This window comes from Doryrhamphus excisus, linkage group LG11 (assembly GCF_037039965.1).
Source record: "Doryrhamphus excisus strain RoL-2023G ecotype Guam linkage group LG11, RoL_Dexc_Guam_v1.1, whole genome shotgun sequence".
NCBI lineage: Eukaryota > Metazoa > Chordata > Actinopteri > Syngnathiformes > Syngnathidae > Doryrhamphus > Doryrhamphus excisus.
Window position 1 is genome coordinate 21,099,685 of NC_136367.1, and position 20,081 is coordinate 21,119,765.

Genomic DNA, 20,081 nt, shown 5'->3' on the forward strand with positions numbered 1-20,081 from the left:
CACGGGCTTTGTGCTTATCTGGGACACCCCCCCAAAAAGAACAACCCTCAATAAAATTGTTCTCCATTGATAAAGTCAATTTATGAGAAAAAAAATCAATATGTGTGATATTGTCCAACTGTCAATCTCTGATATCAGCCAATACCAATATATATAATAAGACATATCTCCAGTGAAAAAATAAAAAATCAAGTATTTCATTCCAGGATAACAAAAAACAACCCCACAAAAACTGGCGAAACAAAAAACAACCATTAAATGATATTTGGGATGAGCGCTCGTATCAAACCAAATCAACACGCCATTGGGTGGCCGTTTCTAGATTCACCACAGGAGGGCAGTAGAGTCTTCAATTGTAAGACTGTCGTCTGCCAGTATCATCAGAGTCATGAATCATTTGATTTGATCTAAATACCTGCCACACACTGTCGCCACCTTGTGGACATTAAAGAAAACAGCAGGTTGTCGCATTCATGTTGAATAAACTAAACTGCCGGAGGACAGTATGTGCTGTAACGAAGAGGAAAAATTCATGTTAAAAAAATATTAATGCTTTCATAAATGAGAACGACAGAGTAATAGGGTATTAGACGTAATATAGTATTAGGCTGTATATATTCAGACATCTTTTCTGGTTAATTTCCGACTTTTGAAAATGTCATAAAATGTCATATCGTAATGTACGACATTTCCTTGTAAATTTACGACTGTACATTTACAACTTTATTTTGTTATTATATCTCACATATTTTTCTGATAAATTTACAACCTTATTCCGGATAGCTCAAATTATTTTAATACTCAGGCAATACAGGCATTGCCTGAGACAGCTATGAAAAGTTGGGGCTTATGTGACCTTTGGCCTTGGGCAATTTTCCGCCTTTTTTGTCGTGAATTTATAACATTATGCTCGTAATTTATGAGTTTTTGTAGTAAATGTACTTCATTCTTGTACATTTACAATATAATTAGTTTTTTCTTATGAATGTACAAGTTTATTGATGCGATTTACAAATGTTTGGATGTTCTTGCAGTTTCGGAAGTTGAAAAATAATTGTGATTATCGTTATGATGGAAGCATTACTGATGACGTTATGAGGCCGTGTTTTATTGTTTAAAAAGAAACTGAAGCCCAAATGGACCTCCTGGTCTAGAGGTGCTCAGCAGGTTCCTCCTGCCGTTCCAATAAGTTAACGTAACGTCCCCGGCATAGTAAAGTCCACCAAAGTGTGTGTGTGTGTGTGTGTGCTGTGGTGGACGTCCCAGAAGGCCCTGCGTGGCAGAGATAAGAGCGCTGTCTATACACAAGTTGATTTCCTGAGAAGTGGCCGTCAGTCCCTTGAATCCACCGCAGTGACGGACGACGCCAAGAGCCGTCGCACCGGAGCGTCCAAAGGAGACCATAACCGGGGGGGCCTTGCGTCTGCTGCTTTTACTCGAACGGGCACGTGCACACTCAACCAACAGTCACTGTGTTGCGTGTGTGTGTATGTGTGTGTTGTGTGTCTAAGTTGTGTCTGTCAGCCAGCGGCTAATTCCTGGCCTCCCTCCTTTCATCGTGATAAGCTCTTATCTCCTCTCACACAGCAGCACAAGACGCATCCCTGCCCGGCTGTCCTCATCTCTCTCTCTCTCTCTCTCACACACACACTCACACACACACATTCACACACACACACACACTCCTGCCCTCTTTTTCACTATTTACACGACTCACAAAAAGTTTGAGCTATTCAGCTTTAAGATGAAATTTCAGAATGAACCCAAAATTGGGGGTTTAGGGACGCTAAAGAATGTAACCAAAATATTACAAACACATCTGACACGCATATTTGCATGTTTCAGATAATCAAGCAAATGTAAATATTAGTCAAGGCCAACACAACTGAACACAAAATGCAGTTTTAAATGAATTGTTGTATTATTATTAAGGCAGAAAAAAAGTCCAAAGCCACATGGTTCTGTGTGAAAAGCTATTTCTAAAGTTTTGGGACTCCAGCAAACCACAGTGAGAGCCACTATCCACAATTGGCGAAAACAACCTTCCCAGGAGTGGCCGGCTGACCAAAATAATGACCCCAAAAAAACCCTCAACGACGACTCATCCAAGAGGTCACGAAAGACCCCACAACAAGATCCAAAAAACAGGAGGCCTCACTTGCCTCCGTTAAGGTTCGTGTTCATGACTCTACCATCGGGCAAAAACAGACTTGCTTGTGTCAATTTTGCCAGAAAACATCCTGATGATCCTTAAGAACTTTGGGAAAATATTTTGTGGTCTGAAGAGACAAAAGATGAAAGTTTGGAAAGGTTTGTGTCCCATTATATACGCCGTAAAAGTAACACCCCATTTCAGAAAAAGAACATCTTACCAAGAGTAAAATATGGTGGTGGTAGTGCGATGGTCTGAAATGAATTTCATTGAAATGAAAGGACCTAATTATTAATTACTGATATCAACAATATATATGTATAGATACAGATATCAATGCACAGAATGACAGTAGTTCATGAGGAACAAACCTAACTCAAACCTAATCAATACTCATTAGTTCCTCATTAGCTTCTCAGTAACTACTGTTTTTTTATCCACCTTATTGTAAAGTCAGACAATTGATACTTTGATTGACAATTGATACTAATCATTGGAGTAATGTTTTTCGGAAACTTTGGAAAAAACGATACCAGACTGAATTTGACCCGGATCTGACACAAAATCAGTGATATCACACCGGACCTTATCAGTAATGGATGGGATTTTATACCATGCTTTTCCACCAATGGTGGTAAACTACATCTGTAGTCACAGCTGCCCTGGGGTAGTCTGGCGGCAAACGTGGCTGCCGAGTTGTTCCTACGACCTCCGCGGCCTCCCCCAAACATCCATTCCCGTTCACACGCCGGTGGAGGCAGCGGGATGATTGGACTTTTTTCTTCCCGTCCTCTAATTTCCCTGAAAACTGTAAATGAACAAAGAGAGAAAGAGGAGAGAGTTGCAGGGCTGTTTTGACTATCAAATGGCCGCCATGTCCGCATGCAGGCCATGTGCTATCAAAGCGCATCTCTCTCCATGACTGCGGCGCTTTGCATCGCCGTGACGCTCTTTTGTTTTGTTCACTTGTCCGTCAAACGCTCGCCAAAGTAGCGTACACGCCGCCATTCAACATCCCACGCAGCCGCACTTTTATCTGCAGCCGCAAGTTGATACCGGCCGAGGTTTGGGGACGCCAGGAGCCATGACTGCATTGCACAATTGGGAATTTAGAATTTAGGCGGTCACGTGACTTTCTCTCCGGATGGAGGCGTGTCTCCATAAAAGCTGGCCCCCATCCCTCCCTCTAACTGTTGGCCCCAAAAGTTTTTTTCTCGAGTCAATGAGAAGGTCACTGAAGTTGTGCCGCCCTCCACCCGACAGGACATAAACATCTGACCTCTCCTCATTAAGGTAAGTGACCCCCCCCCTTTCATTTTTATTTTAGCCTTTTTATAGACTTTCTAATGCTAAGAAAATGTTCATAAATTTATTATTCTTGGTTCTTGGATGAAGATGCCTCCTGTGGCCTGTTTTGTACTTGGACGTTTTATTTCTTGAATTGGGACTGCGGGGGGTCTTCTGTTCATTGGGCTTGCCATGCATCAATTTACTGCTTTTAATAATAATAATAATTAATTTAATTTAATTTAATTTAATTTAATTTAATTTAATTTAATTTAATTTAATTTAATTTAATTTAATTTAATTTAATTTAATTTAATTTAATTTATCATATCATGTCATATAACATAACATAATATAATATATAAATATTCATTCATTCATTTTCTACAGCTTTTTCCTCACAAGGGTTGCGGGGATATATAAATATAAAATATAATATAATGTAATATAATATAAATACAAAACCTATAACCTATATAAAAAGATATAAAACTTTTTATTTTTCTGGCAAACATTTTGTTCATTCATAAAATTCTAAGGATGTATTTCTATCATAGCGTTCTATTCAGTAATATTTAATATTAATAATAACAAATCATTTTTTTTAACATAACATGACATAACATAACATAACATAACATAACATATTAAAAAGATATAAAACCTTTTTATCTTTCTGGCAGACATTTTGTTCATTCATAAAATTCTAAGGATGTATTTCTATCATATCTTTCTATTCAGTAATATTTAATATTAATAATAACAAATAATTTTTACATGACTTTTTTATTCTTTTGCTGCATATTAAAATGCTTTATGTTTGTCACGCGTCAATGTTTATGATCATCAAATAAATCGAACACAACTGAGCACAAAATGCAGTTAACATTTTTAAATTTAATTCAAAATTAATTTAGATTAATTGAGTCAGATTAATCTGTCAGTCTAGAAAAAGTTCTAAAGCTATTGCTAAAGCTTTGGGACTCCAGCAAACTACGGTGAGAGCTGTTATCCACAAATGGCAAAAACATGGAACAGTAGGGAACCAAAAATGACCCCAAGAGACAACACATCCAAGAGGTCCCAAAAGACCCCACAATAACATCCAAAGAACTGCTGGTTCAATGTTCCTGTATCTTTTGAAGAACCTGAAGACTAAACGTTTACCTTCACGAGGTTGTTGGCAGTCCAGCAGTCATCCTCAGGACCATCACCATTCCCACTGAAGAACACTTTTCACCGGTTTCCATAAATTGATGCACGTGACGTGTTCTCCTAGGTAAAATGGAGGATTCCTCAGAGCCATCTCATTGGGTGTCTTCATCACTGCTGGGCTCAGATCCTCTGGTGGCCTTCTCCTCCGAGTCTAGTCTGCTACCACCAGGAGAAAACAGCGATGCCTTCTTCTCCTGCCAGGACGCAGATTACACCAGTTTATCATCCTTCTTCTCCAGTCCAAGTCCGAGTCGAGCAGCGTCCACCTACAGACACAGCTCAGGTGGGTGTCGGTGGTCCCCCATCAAGGCTCCCCAAACATCATTTGAATCCTTTCACCGTACGATAAAGGATTTTAATGAATTCCGTTCTGTCCAAAAGTCCGCCAGGTGTTCTCCTCGCCGAGTCTCCTCAGCAACTTCCAGCTGCTGGACGGGCCCACCAGTCCCTCACCGTACGGCCCTGCAGCCGGCACCTGGACCAGCAGTCCTCTGACCAAAACCGCACTCCCGACATCTTCGTACCCGGGGGTGTCCTCCTCCAACCCCACCAGAGAAGGATACTCGTCTCCAAGCGGGGGGAGCAGGGAGAGCCCCCAGCCTCAGGAGGCCCTCAAGGCCGAGCGTATGAGCCCGTTGGGGGGCTCCACGTCCTGCGGCAGTTTTCTAAATCTAACCCCTGCTGTTGGGGGCCTGTACACGCCGTCGCCCCACCCCCACCCCCACCCCCACCCCCACATGCTGAACCCTTACGGCTCCTACATGGCGGCCTCTCAGGACTACGGAGCAGCCGGATACTACGGCAACCCGGGGGCCTGGATGAGCCCCTCGTTCTCGCCGAAACTTCGCAGCAAGATGAGAATATCCACACCGGGTGAGCGCAATAAATATTATGATCCATAACACAAACATCAATGATATATTTATACGTACTAAATATTCATCAAAGAAACAAACTTTTGCTTTTTGGACCCCAAAGACAAAATACTTGAAGTTATCTGTTGATGTATTTCTTTCATCTTCACCCGAGAAACGCAATATCAGCAATAATTATTTAATATTCTAGAAAGCATTTTTACATTTTCGTGTTTATATGACCGAATATTCAGAATGATCAGGTTTTTAATATAAGATAAGATATTTAATTTGCATTGCACAGCAGCAAGAGTACAAAATCACTTAAGCAGTACAAAATACACAATATAACAATAAACAATATAAATAACCCAAGTATTCACAAATCAACAATTTTACCCAGAATTATATACAAATACAGTATCAGATACTATGAAATGAGATGAGATATTGAGTTAATATGAGGCATTATAGAAATACTTGCTAGAAGTATTTGCTAGAAGTATAGAAATATTTGCTCAATGACTCTGATTCTGATGCCCTGTGATTGGCCGGCGACCAGTCCAGATTACCGCCGACGCTAACGAGGACCAGCGGTCATCCTGGACCTTGGTTCGGAATTGGCACTAAGGTGTCTCCGAGATCCAAGTTTGTAATCCTGGAATGACTCCAGGCGGAGTGTACTCATACAAACCTTGGAATTGAACGTAACATTCCGACCACTTTGACGGTACAGTCGAACCTCCGTTTTCTCACAGCCAGTTTTTCTATGATTCATTTCCTGTTGAAAGGTTTCGCCAAAATGTCACAAAATCAAATTCACAATTTTCCGAGTTCCGCTCTTAAATAACCCGCCATGGGGGCAAAAAAAACCTTATCCCGGCACCGTGATGACTTAATTAGATCTTCGGAATGAACAGGAAGTCTGCATCAACACTAATAACACTTAATTCCCGACACAGAGGCCCGAGAGTGTGTTAACTGCGGAGCGACAGCGACCCCCCTGTGGCGTCGTGATGGTACAGGCCACTATCTTTGCAATGCCTGTGGACTGTACCATAAAATGAACGGCCAGAACCGACCCCTGATCCGACCCAAGAAGAGACTGGTAGGATGCTGACGTCTTAAAGGCGGGAGAGAAAGAATTCCAGAGAAAGATCCTGTTTTACTTTGTTCCAGATCGTCAGCAAGCGGGCGGGAACGCTGTGCGCCAACTGTCACACCAGCACGACAACGCTGTGGCGACGCAATGCAAACGGCGAGCCCGTGTGCAACGCGTGCGGACTCTACTTTAAACTACACAATGTGAGTCACTCCGAACTCAGGATGTTGACCATCGGGTATTTGACTACTGACACGGTTTTTAAATCCCAGGTTAACCGACCTCTCACCATGAAGAAAGATGGCATCCAAACCCGCAACAGGAAGGTGTCGAATAAGAACAAGAAGAGCAAGAAGGCGGCCATGTTGGAGACGTTTGCAGAAGTCCCCCAGCCGCCTTCCATGGAGGACACCGGGGGGCCCTTCGCCCTCAGCCCCTCCACTCTTCTGACCTACAGCCACGCACCGCACTTTGTGGCGAGCCAGCCGCACCTGCATGCCGCCGCCCCTTTGCCGTACACGCACCACCACAGCGCCGGCATGGTGCCCACTTTGGTGTGACGGAGGTCCGCCGGTCACATAAACGCACAAACTTGATGTCCTTTTCTATCACTTATGGTATGTGTATCTGCTCAGCGTGTCATGGCGTCTGAATTACACGCAAACGAATAAAATATGAGAATCGATTCAGGATGGCTGTGGACTCACTGAAATGATTCGTTCACTAAACTCTCATTGTTGACTTTGGTTCATTCACTCATTTTTTACCGTTTAATTAGGGTCGTGGTGGGGGGGGGGTGCTGGAGCCTGTTCCAGCTGTCTTCCGGCCGGGAGGTGGGGTCCACCCAGGACTGGTGGCCAGCCAATCCCAGGGCAGATATAGACAAACAACCATTCACACTCACATTCATACCTATGGACAATTTGGAGTGGCTAATTAACCTAGCATGTTTTTGGAATGTGGGAGGAAACCGGACAAAACACGGGGAGAACATGCAAACCACCAGTCCAACCTGGCCACCAGTCCAGGGTGTACCCCGCCTCTCGCCCGAAGACAGCTGGGATAGGCTCCAGCACCCCCGCGACCCTCGTGAGGAAAAGCGGTAGAAAATGAATGAATGAAAAACAAAAACTTAAACTATATTAGGAAAGCAGGAAGTGAACAAATGTAACAGTTAGTGATTGTAAAAGTACCAGATGGAGGGGTAGGATTTAATAAGCTTTGCTTCTTCCTACTCCTTTTTTTGGACATGTGGAACTGGGAACTGATTATGGGATGCACTCAATTGGAATCTGATGCATGTTCAAATGAAATAAAACCATTACCATTACCATTACCATTACCATTACCATTACCATTACTATTACCATTACCATTTCCATTACCATTACCATTTCCATTACCATTACCATTACCATTACCATTTCCATTACCATTACCATTACCATTACCATTAGCATTACCAAGATTTTGCTTTTGAAAGATGATCTTATGATGATCAGTGGACGATCAGCCTATTTCACCTTAATGTTTGTTTGCAATAAATTGCTTCGTCAATTTTTCGTCAATTCTTCTTTCTACTTAAATCCTCCTTCACATCCAACAGTACAAAGTGTATATGACAGCTGAGAAAGTGATGGAGTGGACACGTAGTAAGCCCTGCATTTGATCCAAGCTGATATGACATAGTTTTGTCCCTTAAAGACGTGACGGGGGTAGTCGGTGTTTGTGGTACTACTAGCTATTCGGGAGGATACTTAGCATTGACTGCGTACTTGATGCTGAGAAGCATCGCTGCTAGCACACATCAATGAGGCGTAGCTGATAAGTTATCAGTGACATTGCAGACCTCAGACCAGTCACCTGCTGCTGGCATCTTCATGCTCACACTCCCCGCAGGCAACTCACAGTGTGGCCCCCGGGGGACACCCATTGGCCTTTTGCAAGCGTGCAAAGAAGTATAAGAAGTATACGTGTTGTGGAGAATTAATAGTACTCACATTATGCTTGTTTTGACTGGTCTCAGTCATGTGGAAACAACCTTTAGTGTTCCAGTTGAACATCATATATTTAGTGTGAAAATGACACTTGCACTGTCTAAGATCATGAAAGGCACCGTTCCATTAAACAGCACTGACATGCAAGATTTATACCCCCCCCCTCCCCTCCAACTGCTCATCTGCTGTTTATCTGCAGTGAGCAACTACGTTGTGGGGAACAAATGACAGAATAGATTAGCAACCACAGGCCTTCTGACATTTACACACAAGCTGTGGCGGTTTCAGCTACGGGCCACACGGGCAAGTGCCCAGGGAGGCATTTAAGGCTCGGGGGGGAGGGGGTTGGGGGTTATTTATGCTCTGCGCTTATTTCATTTCATGCCCTCTACAGGTGGGCAGTCCCCAAATGAAGTGGAGTGTCCAACACACACGGCACAATCAGCATATTAGTATTATTTCCCTAGAAAAATGACCAAATTGTGAGTGAGTCAACAGGAGTTAGTTGACTGCTAGTTGTGGTGTCGACGATGAGGGGGTGATAATTAAACGTCAAATAAAAAAGGACAATTGAGAAAATGAGGAACAGGGGAAACCAGCCAATAACAACGGAATGGAGCTGTCATCACTTTATGTAAATCATATTATGGAATGGCCCTCCCAGGGCTTGCACTTGGTTTGGTCCAAGTGTAAAATGCCAAATCAGTTTCCACCCTGCCTTCTATAATATGTTCTATTCATAATAAACTCTCGTGTACCAAGCATGATGTGTATTTGACATCATTTAGCCTCATAGCATTCAGCATTCATACAATATTGGTACACAGGCGCCACACCAAGGAAGTCAAGAGGCACTGCAATTCCACCCCCCCCCCCCAACTGACAATACAGGATGTAAACCCTTGACAGATAACGCTGTGTATGTTGTGTTTACTTCACTGGCCTGTATTTGGCACTAAACTAGAAATACTACATGCACTTGCTCTTTATTGGTATTGGTATGTGGTACTTGGTATAAGGTACTTTCTCTGAGTCTCCTATATATTTTTTTTTACATCAGAGAAAAAAAAGGTCCAAAACTGCAAACATGGAAAAAATACAGATAAAAGCACACTGAGAAAATGTCTGAAATGTTGATACTAATAACACATAATTTTGCCTTTATTTATACAAATCTGATTATTTTCAGTATACGGCTCACAGTGGATAAAGTTGGATATCCATGAAGAGAATGCATTTTCTGAAATATTTATTTGAAAGCTGAAAATAGACTGATTGTAATGAAATATCAGCAGAATCTAGTCATTTCAGAAATAAAATAGAAGCTTTGTACTTTTTATTCACACATAATCTACCTTTACCATGACAATCTGATTGACGCCGTCAAATAATTAAAAACCTGTCTAATGCTAAAGGAAACTATTTTAGTCAATGACATTGTTAAGTAATTCCAGTGTGCTGGGCTATTGTTTATGGACTAAACTCAGGTTGTTAGACCAAGCATTAGCACCCCCTGCTGTTAGACTTGAGTACTGCATGTGCACTCAGCCTTCATCCTGGTTTACTGAGTTACTGCAGCCTTTTGGAATATTAACATAGTTCAAAAATATCATGTAGTCAACCCTGAAGTATAATGATATATACAGATACACATTAACCTTTTGGTTGATTTTCAAAAAATGACTCGGGGGAGGGGAAAAGTATTTTTGTTTTTTATTAAATAACATTTTATTCAATTTTTTTCAATAACTATACAGTTTCCAAATAAACACTGGCAATATAGTACAGTTTGAAGTCAGCTCATTAAAAATATATCTCTCAGAAATGAGAACATGTCGTTTATAAGTGTTAGATAAAGTATATACACAGATAACCCCTGGAACAATGTGAATGTGTGGTCATGTGATAACACTGCCGCCGAACAATACGCATGCATGTCCGTAACATTTTATCCAACCCTCCCTTTTTTTCAACAATTAAGAAAAAGACACATACTTTCATTGGACAATACGAGCCAATGGAACTCCTTGTTCAGATGATTGCTTGAAGGCACACTTGCAACACGGACACCAACAGGAAGGGTTTCAAGCCTCTCTAAGTCCGTCTTGCAAAGATTCTTCATTGGCGTTTAAAGGCTCGAATGTGCTTACATGTGCCACCTTTGCTGTTGATTCTGCTGGCTGTTGGGATTCAGTCTTTTGCAGGTCCGGGTCACCATCTGTGTCATCTACAAGCATTGGTTCTGTTTCTGTTATTTCTACCGGCTGTTGGGGTTCAGTCTTCTGGGGGTCCGAGCCATCGTTACTATTAGCAACAGGCATTGATTCAATTTCTCCTGATTCTGCTGGTTGTTGGCATTCAGTCTTCTCCAGGTCCGAGTCATCATCTGTGTCATCAACAGGCACTGGTTCTGTTTCTTTTGATTCTGGTTGTTGGGATTCGGTCTTCTCCAGGTCCGAGTCATCTGTGTCATCAACAGGCACTGGTTCTGTTTCTTTTGATTCTGGTTGTTGGGATTCGGTCTTCTCTAGGTCCGAGTCATCTGTGTCATCAACAGGCACTGGTTCTGTTTCTGTTGATTCTGGCTTTCGGGATTCGGTCTTCTCCAGGTCTGAGTCATCTGTGTCATCTGTGTCATCAACGGGCACTGGTTCTGTTTCTGTTGATTCTGGCAGTCGGGATTCAGACTTCTCCAGGTCCGAGTCATCTGTGTCATCAACAGGTACTGGTTCTGCTGATTGTGGCTGTCGGGATTCAGTCTTCTCCAGATCCGAGTCATCTGTGTCATCAACTGGCATCGGTTCCGTTTCTGTTGATTCCGGCTGTTGGGATTCAGTCACCTGCAGGGCTGACTGATTATTTGTGTTATCAACAGACATTAGCTCTGTTTTTGTTGACTTTGCCGGCTTTCGGGATTCAATCTTCAGCTGGTCTGGGTCACCATTTGTGTTAGCAACAAGTATGGGTTCTGTTTCTGGTTCACTATCTGAGTCAATCAAGATGGGCTCATTGCATATGATCCGTCTGGCAGGGGGCATGCTCTGCGGTAATAGTTTTGTAGACTTTTGTGTCATGTTTGGAGTACCGGACTTGAGGCCACCAGGCCTGGCCTCTGACGTACCGTCACGCTGGATGTTCTCAAAGACGATGTCGTGCTTCACTTTCTTGAGAGCCTGCATGTCAAAGCCCAGCAGCACGGATGCGTTTGATGTTTCACATTGTCTTTTACACACATTTTGCATGGTTTCAAAGTGCTTACAGATGTCCGCTTTCCAAACCCACAGACTCGCAGACAGTTTCTTCTCTTCTTTGGGGGAAAGGTATGGTTTTTGATTGAAGTAGGCCTTTAAGAAGTTTTTCCGAGCCTCATATGTCTTATTCTCATTGATTTTAGGTTTTAGCGCCAGGCCGTCTTGACCAGCGTGAGCCATTTTCACCTTCCTTGGGTGAGTTACCGCACGTGTTGGCAGCTGTTTCTTAATGATGTTCACTCCTGAAGAGTGAAGGGGCAACGCTGCCTTGGGACCTTGCATTCCCGGGTTCCTCCCGACTCCTCGGCACTGGACAAGATGCAGCGTAATTGTGGAAGCCACCATGTTACTAGTGTACACTCCCAAGCAATGAATGCACTTGTATGTCAATCTTTTTTCAACGGGATGCATTGTTTGGAGTACTTGATGTCGCTGTCTCAGATGAATTACCAAAGCATCGGGGGCGGGATCTTTTAAAATGGCGCAACACAGCGGACACATTGGCCTCTCTATCTCATTGGCTTCCATCACCGTATAGAACATGTCCGGCGATTGATTCGATAGCTCTGAAAATGTGGACGGTGTCGCTTTGCCGTGAGGGCTGCCCATATTCAAGCCGCCCACCGAATGATCTTGGCCGTCTGCCTTCTTCATGTTAAAGGTGAGAATGTGAAGCTGGATGTTCTGTTTGATGGTGAGATCAAATGTTAAGGGTGATGCTCCCGGGGGTCCGACATAAGCCTCAAGGTGAACCTGGCGCTCATGGTCAAGAAGTTTTTCAACACTGTGGAAAGCGGAGTGACACTGCGGACAAGTGATTCCGTGTATTAGCATGTGGTTCAACAGTGTATCACTGGGCAGGTAGCGGTTGCAGAGCAAACACTTGCTCGTGAAGTTATGGATTTTCATGATATACTTGGCCAGAGCCCACACTCTCCTTGCCTTGTGAGCACTTTCAAAATGAGCACTGTAGAGGTTCTCAGGAAAGAGCTCATTGCACACGGTGCATATCTTCCACTTCTGTGTCTGGCCTGTACTAAGACCAGGCCCGCTACTTTCATCGGCGGTGCTCTTGGTGGTAGGAACGGGGTCCTCTTTGGCAGCGACCACCGACTGATTTTTAAAAACAGGAGCCGCTGGCTTTAAGTAGCCAATGACTTGCGACGTCGTATTAACCACCATTGGTGATCCCCCGTTGACAACCATAGAGGACTTCTGGGACATGCTTGGTAAACTGGAGACCGTAACATTAGAATGTCCTATCATGGTGGTCACTTGAGCACCAATGCGCTCATGGTACTCAATGACATGCTGCACAAGTGACTCGTAGCTTTTTGTGGTAAACCTGCAGCGTTTACATAGGATGTTATCGCCGTTGAATGGGGCGCCATTTTGAACGGATGATTTGGAAACCATACCCAGATACGGTGTGGCGACGTGCTTAAAATGTTCCCTGTAGATGTGCCTCCTCACGCCGTTGTAGAGAGTGTCGCGGTACATGCATTTTTTGCAATAGTACATTGGCCTTACACCACCATTGGTGGCCCTCTTTGGCTGTAACTGCCGCTGTCTCGTGGCAGCTATCCTCGCAGCCTGCTGCTGTTCTAGCTTGTCTTTGTGGAATATTCTTACATGGATGTCCAACGTTGACTTTTTCCCAATAAATACACAGTAAGAGCATTTGAGAAGAAGTCTGTTTTGAACTGTTTTTTTGTGTGCATTACGGAAGTGATTCTGGTAGCTTGGGTAGCTTCTGGAAGAAAAATGACATACTCCGCACCAAAAAGGCCTCGATCGATATCCCTAAATGGTAACAGGGAGTACATTACATCACATATTACAATGTCAACTTAAGTAATATGAAAACGTTGAACAAAATAACAACAACAACATATTTACCTGTATTTTAGAGTAAGCAGGGTGCCACAAACAGACATCAGTATGTGGCATATCATTGGAAAGTTCCTCATCTGAGCAAAAGTCCTTCAAATCCCAAAAGAGGAAAAAAAGAAAGAATGCGAAGGAGTATTACGATTACAAAACGAGTTATGGAACACATCAACTAATCATACTCACCTTTACCACCTCCTTGCAATACTCCAATCCAATATCTTCAAGAGCAATTTTAACTTTTGTCCGAGCTTTCCTGAGTGTTGTCACGTCGGTCACTGGGACTTGATACATTTCTCCTGCCACACACAACGTTCACATGCGGTCATGATACAAGGAGTCGTTCGCCAATCTCAGTACTTTGAGAGTACCGTTATTTTAGCACATAAGTGACCCATGTGACGATTGACTAGAAGGCCCGATGGATGGATGTTTTTAGGCGGGTACGCTTCAGTAAAGGGGCTTCAATCTACCGAGGATCAATCTGCCTGTAACTGCGATGAAGCGCCCTCTTATTGCTGCCAACTGTAGATGCCCACCATTATCGGAGCTATCGAATACGAGATGTGTACATTATATTGGATGTTTCCCGCCAGTGTGAATGTATTAGCTGTTTTATTAGCTCCACTCAGCTTGGTTAGCCTTTTGAACGTCTTAGCATCCCTTTGCCACACAGCAGTCCTTACTTTCTACAATCTGCGTATATTTTACTCACCTTGCGATAAGCCAGGTGGGCCGATAACCTCAGTGCACAAACAACGAAAAAATATTTAGCGGCCTGTTGATGTTTCTTCAGCTGAAAAAGCCGGTGCAGGAGCTGTGCTTCGAGGCTAGCTAAAAAGCTAACCAGTCAGGGCGCTATCACAACCACTGGCACGACGGAAGGATACGACGCAGGATGTAAGTAATGGGCATCCGTGGGAAAAGAACGTCCCCGAGAAAAATGTTTGTCAGCACCACCCAGTGCACTGTGTAAAAAGTTGCAACAGTGGACAATTAAAACCTGCTAGCTTGTGGTATCAAACCAAAGTAAGCCGACTCGAAATCCAAAATGGCGTAGGCAGGCGGAAGTCGTAAGGAGCAACCAGCTCTGCTACGCTATTGTGGAATTTGATTTGAACATTATTTTATTTCATACGAATATTTATTTTATTATCGCTCACTACTACCACTCATAAACACACTGGAATAAATACACGTAATATTGGGTTACGTTGCACTATTTACAGTGCAAAATATCTCCATCCTTGTTTCACTGTTTTACAAAGATATACTAATAGTTGTGATTGACCACGACGGGGGTGTTGCTGTTGTTGTAATATAAATAATACAACAATAACGGTAAATTTGACCAAAAACGATAGATTATACTTCTAAATAGCAGAAATATGTACAGTATGCAAGTAAAAAACATTGTTCCGATGGTAGTATTGTGTTGTAGATGTTTTGAACTGTAATTCACGGTGTAACTGCAGGGGGCAGTGGCGTTTGCTTGCTGGGTTAGTGCCAGTGCGGAAAAAGAGAGGAAGAGCCTTGGCGGTAGCCAGTGGATGTACTGTATATGTAATCCACAATACACAATTATCCACGATAATTTAGAACAGTTTAAAATACCTGGCTATTAGCGACAACAAACAGGTTACACGACTCTGCACTGCGCCCAATGTTGTGCATTACCTCAAGTGTCTCACAGCCGGAAGGGGGCGTTGTTCTGCCAGTGGCAGCATTTTCCAATAGTGGTCTTTTTTGTTCGGTAAAACTGTATGTAAACTATTGTATATGTGGTATGTGGTAAAGTTTTATTCTCGACCAACGTCAAATCATGTATGTACGATAATGTACCTCAAAATACGATCATTTGAAGCTTCTCGTATGATAAATTGCCATTTTCCATTCGGCAACAGTCGGTAAGGTTGCCAGATGTACGACACCCACCGTTCTACATCCCAGTAGTAATAATTCGAGACACTCCCATAATGTAGGAGAATTTGACCCGCAAATGCAAACAAGATATATTTTGCACTCTACTTGAGGTTTTCATTCTTAACCATAATCTTAAAATTGGCATCTCTATTCTTTTGGTAAATTGCTCAACCTTCAAAGCTGCTTTCACACCTGTCGTTTGGTACTCTGTTGTAGTCCAAACCTAAAAAAAACCCCAATAATAACGACATTGGCGTTTTTGTCATTGACCTGTGCAATAAAATGAAACATAAAGTAAGCAGTCATTGGGAAACATTTGCAGCTTAATATTAAGCTATTTCTACTAGCTCCGATTACACAAAGAACTTCTTAAACATCCTGTACTTTTATAGCGCTATTGTGCGGTTAGCTCCACGAGAAGGTCAAAATATCAAAAGCACCTGGTGTGATGCAATTCAGTGACATGTCTGATCAGAAAATCCCTATGCTCCCGGCACATAACGTTATTCCAGTGGTTCCATCACTTCAAGGACAACAATGCGAGGTCCTGTCATCACCAATGTGGTCAACGTCCTGTAGTCCAAAGGGAGTACACACTGTCCGTTCAACTGACAGACAAATTGCCGCACCTGAAAAAGGCCATGGTTTGAATAATCAATGTTCATAGTTTTGTTGTTTATATATGTTTTTATTCCCAGTTTAATATGCATCACCTTTACTCCGGCAGCTGCTGCAGGGCTTCCAGGGTCAACAGCTTGTACATAACAAGGAGCCACTCCCCGAACCACGAAGCCCCATCCCAGTGCATCGCCGGTCACCTGGGATAACAGTGAGTTAACATTTTATATTAATTTAACAAACATTTATGCTTACATTTGCATCTATGGCCAATTGAGAATCTCCAATTAACCTAACATGCGTGTGTTTGGACTGTGGGAGTTAACCAGAGTAGTTGGAGTGAACCCACACAAGCATGGGGAGAACTGAAAAGTCAGAACCGAATTAGAACCCAGAACAAATCCCCATATATTTCAATGTGTTTGAGGGTGAACACGTGGAGCCAAATCTATTTGTGGTGGTCCACTAATACCACTAATATATGGAAACACTGCAATAAACGATAGTTGCTACAGCAACTCACCGTCAACACTCTCTTTGTGAAGGGTGCTCCTGGTGCCAGTAACTCTTCACAAGTAAAATGTCTTTTAAGAACTGCAAGAGCGTGACTGTCATTTCTCCAAATAGTTGCAACAAAAGAGCCAGACTTTAATGTACACTTGCCAGATTTAGGGTTGCATCTTATGACCGGGTTTGATGACAGCGGGGCAAAAGGAGGAAATCCAGCAGAGTGAAGCTGAAGGGAACTCAAGCTTCCTCGACGCCCGCTAGTCACCTGTTTCGGGTCTTTACTGGCTCCCACTGTCATTAAATGGTGTGAAAGTCAACCGGAGTAGAACAGGAGTATGCCACCATATGGGGAAATCATTTTTCCGACCTAACGAAAAAGCGCCTTCGGCCTCCTGGGGTTGTTTTTTGCGCAGAACAAATGGACTCTCAGGGTGGTTGTCTTCATGCGTTGACACCACTGTGCCTTCATCATCATCTTGCTCACTCTCATTCAGCAGCTCCGACAGGCGTCGTCTGCGGCGGAAATTGATGCAAAACTGATAGAGGAGTCCACTGTCAAAGAAATCGTGTTTTTTAGCCACTGTTGACGAGAGTGAGAGAGAGCAAAATGTTATTGCTCATATTTTTCCTCAGACTTGTTTTTTTGTCATGCTGTTCTCTCACCGTGCTGAATGATGCCATGCTCTTGTAAAGCACGGCACAGCTCAAGGCCGCGGCGCCGGCTCTCTGCCTCTCCATTTTGAAGTAACCAATCAATGAGCTGGCAACCAGGAAAAGAGCGCTGATAGGCAACACCAAGCTCCTCTCTCAGCTGCAGAATTGACTGCTTGTCCCCTATGAGGCTGCATAAAGCGTTTCCCATACAGTCAGTTATTTGTAGTGGCACCGAATAAACACATTATCACGGGACTGTCTGTGAATGGAGCTCTTGGTCCACCTCATACGCACCTGGGCGTAGCAGGAGGGATCAGTGTTGCCAACTCAATGAGCCAGTATTCAGACTCTTGATCACACGTCTCCAACTCAAGGCCTGGGGGCCAGATGTGGCCCGTGAAAGCCTGGGAATAATGTTTCTCCATAATGCACTGCACCTTTTTCCTTCTAAAGATATTTGTTCTTTCATTTTCACCAATAAATTATACTGCGTGTTGTTCCTCTAAACTTCATGCCCCATGTTATCAAAATAAATACTTCCCCTCCCATTTTAAAGCAAGTTAAAGTTAAAATATAATAATCAAATGGATGGGCAAGTGTAATACATAATAATATCATGAGGCTATATTCATATTTATGTTCATCCATTGTTCATGATGCTTATCCTCCCGAGGGTCGCGGTATGCTGGAGCCTATCCCAGTTATTTTGTCTTGTTTTGCTTTTCATGGTTTTTGCTTATTTTTTGTCTCCTCCAGTGTGCATAGAGGTGCAGGTGCACCATTGCCAATTACGCAAATTAGATTACACCATCTATCCCCCTCTCTCCACAACCCACCACCACAAATAGATTACAGTCCTGCGGGAAATACTGTATAAAGTATAAATTCTTATGTAAGAAATAGAGCATATCCATAGAAAACCTTCATGTGTGGGTGATTATGAATTAGTCAATTATGCTGCAAAGTGTTCCTAACACTTTTGTCAGTGTTTTAAATGACAAAACCCAACATTTTATGTAAAATACTTTGGCCATGGAGGCTCTCACAAGGCAACATTAAAGGAGCTGCATGAATGTCTGAGTGGTTGTGCGCGAGGCTGTGTACTGCCTGCCAAAGCTTTGCAAAAACAAACAAGTCCCCAAACGGAAAGAAGATTGAGTAGTTTAGTGTTTTCAGGTATGATTCCAAATGGATGGCATGAAAACCGTACCTAAGTAAACTAAACTAACTCAACTAAAAAGCTGTCAGTACAGCATCGAGTTTCAACCAACTCATCAACCTGAGTTTGAATGTAATCTTTGGGGTTACCTGAAGTGTCCTCGCTATCTGATAGGATTATATTGCAAAATAAGATGTGTCCTGCAAATGAGATCAGAATTAGTTTGATTAGCTGGACACCTGGAGAAAAGCCACGCAGGCACGGGGAGAACATGCAAACTCCACACAGAGATGCCCAAGCAGAGATTGGAACCCAGGTCTCCCCGTCTCCCGACTGTGTGGCCAACATGCTAACCACTCCTCCACTGTGCATTTTTACTATTCTATATTTTTCGTTATTTCTGCAAACTAAAACGAACGCAGGGCTGTACACCAAAAGCTCTTACTGTTCATACAGTCGTTGTCCTCTCATAAAGATTTTCACTTCTGTATTGAAGGGGGATGTGCCGTCATCTTTGCGGAAACGGTACAGCAGTTTGGCGTCCTTGAACTCTGACCTCTTATCACAAACTACAACAAAACAGAATTTTTTTTTAGCATTACTATCACCTTGTACAGGAGTGTCTCGGTGCTTCATTACCATGGTGAACAATGTCCTGGTCCATGAGGTGCTGCATCAGACAAACGGCAGTGGCCCGATCCGGGGCCTCCTTATGGCTCACGAGCCAAGCTATGAGCTCCTGCGCTACAAAGCAATTTGGATATGTTCTGAGATGGTAGCGTCTCTCCTTGATCAGTTTTCCATCATGAAGCCTCAACCTTGAAGCGAAACTGACATCATCCGTCTAACCTTGACAGAATTTGAAATATGAATATGAAATACCTGAGTTGTTCTCCAGCAATCATAACTTCAGCCTTGTGTTGTCTATCCATGGCATTTCTCCGGATGCTACTTCTTCGCTCCATGTTTGTCTATTGACCAGAGAGTGGGTATAAAGCAGATGCTCACTCCAGACGTTGAGGTGTTTACAAAATATACACTGAAAGACACCGAAGCCAAGCACCATGTTATGTATACACACATGGGATAAACACAAAGAAATGATGCACAACCACTTGACGGCATTGTGTACTTTTTGTAGCTGTAAAACCAGAGTGTGGGTTCTTACATTTTAAATACAGAAATGCCAAAACATGTACAAAAAATCATCCTTTACAAATAATATCAATAAATAAATAAAAACTGATTGATGAACTTGTAAATAACGTTTATATATAATTTATACATTATGAGACACTTATGCTGTACAGCCACTGTACTGAGACACTTGTAATGTGGACAGATGGCCACCAGATGTCAGCATTTGCCAGCGCAGTCAGAAATCAACAGCCGGAGTGTCGGACGTGAATATTTTGTTGCTAAGTAAGCTCATCAGGGCTGCAAGCAGAGTCTAGTTAATGATCGATAAA

The 20,081-nt window shown here is 42.8% G+C and overlaps 3 protein-coding genes across 4 annotated transcripts; 1 reads left to right on the plus strand and 2 right to left on the minus strand.

Moving 5' to 3' along the window:
* Window positions 1-3,350: 3,350 nt before the first annotated feature.
* On the plus strand, window positions 3,351-7,971 carry gata1a (GATA binding protein 1a). Its single transcript, XM_058074199.2, has 6 exons — window positions 3,351-3,445; window positions 4,719-4,937; window positions 5,036-5,527; window positions 6,471-6,616; window positions 6,688-6,813; window positions 6,883-7,971. Exons 2-6 carry the CDS (start codon window positions 4,724-4,726, stop codon window positions 7,168-7,170), a joined length of 1,266 nt encoding a protein of 421 aa, XP_057930182.2. The 5' UTR covers window positions 3,351-3,445; window positions 4,719-4,723; the 3' UTR covers window positions 7,171-7,971.
* A 2,589-nt stretch (window positions 7,972-10,560) lies between these two features.
* adnpa (activity-dependent neuroprotector homeobox a) lies at window positions 10,561-14,830 on the minus strand. Its single transcript, XM_058088092.2, has 4 exons — window positions 14,464-14,830; window positions 13,935-14,047; window positions 13,758-13,841; window positions 10,561-13,661 (listed from the first exon to the last, which is right to left on the minus strand). Exons 2-4 carry the CDS (start codon window positions 14,040-14,042, stop codon window positions 10,692-10,694), a joined length of 3,162 nt encoding a protein of 1,053 aa, XP_057944075.2. The 5' UTR covers window positions 14,043-14,047; window positions 14,464-14,830; the 3' UTR covers window positions 10,561-10,691.
* A 178-nt stretch (window positions 14,831-15,008) lies between these two features.
* On the minus strand, window positions 15,009-19,691 carry LOC131138835 (DEP domain-containing mTOR-interacting protein). Of its 2 annotated transcripts, XM_058088104.2 has the most exons (9): window positions 19,495-19,689; window positions 19,252-19,430; window positions 19,058-19,181; window positions 17,463-17,641; window positions 17,167-17,379; window positions 16,953-17,090; window positions 16,813-16,883; window positions 16,385-16,489; window positions 15,009-16,300 (listed from the first exon to the last, which is right to left on the minus strand). In XM_058088104.2, the coding sequence occupies exons 1-9, from the start codon at window positions 19,575-19,577 to the stop codon at window positions 16,175-16,177; spliced, it is 1,218 nt and encodes a 405-aa protein (XP_057944087.2). In that variant the 5' UTR covers window positions 19,578-19,689; the 3' UTR covers window positions 15,009-16,174. The 2 variants fall into 2 exon arrangements, with proteins under 2 accessions (XP_057944087.2, XP_078650758.1); XM_078794632.1 differs by lacking the exon at window positions 19,058-19,181 and having other exon boundaries at window positions 19,221-19,430; window positions 19,495-19,691.
* Window positions 19,692-20,081: the final 390 nt, after the last annotated feature.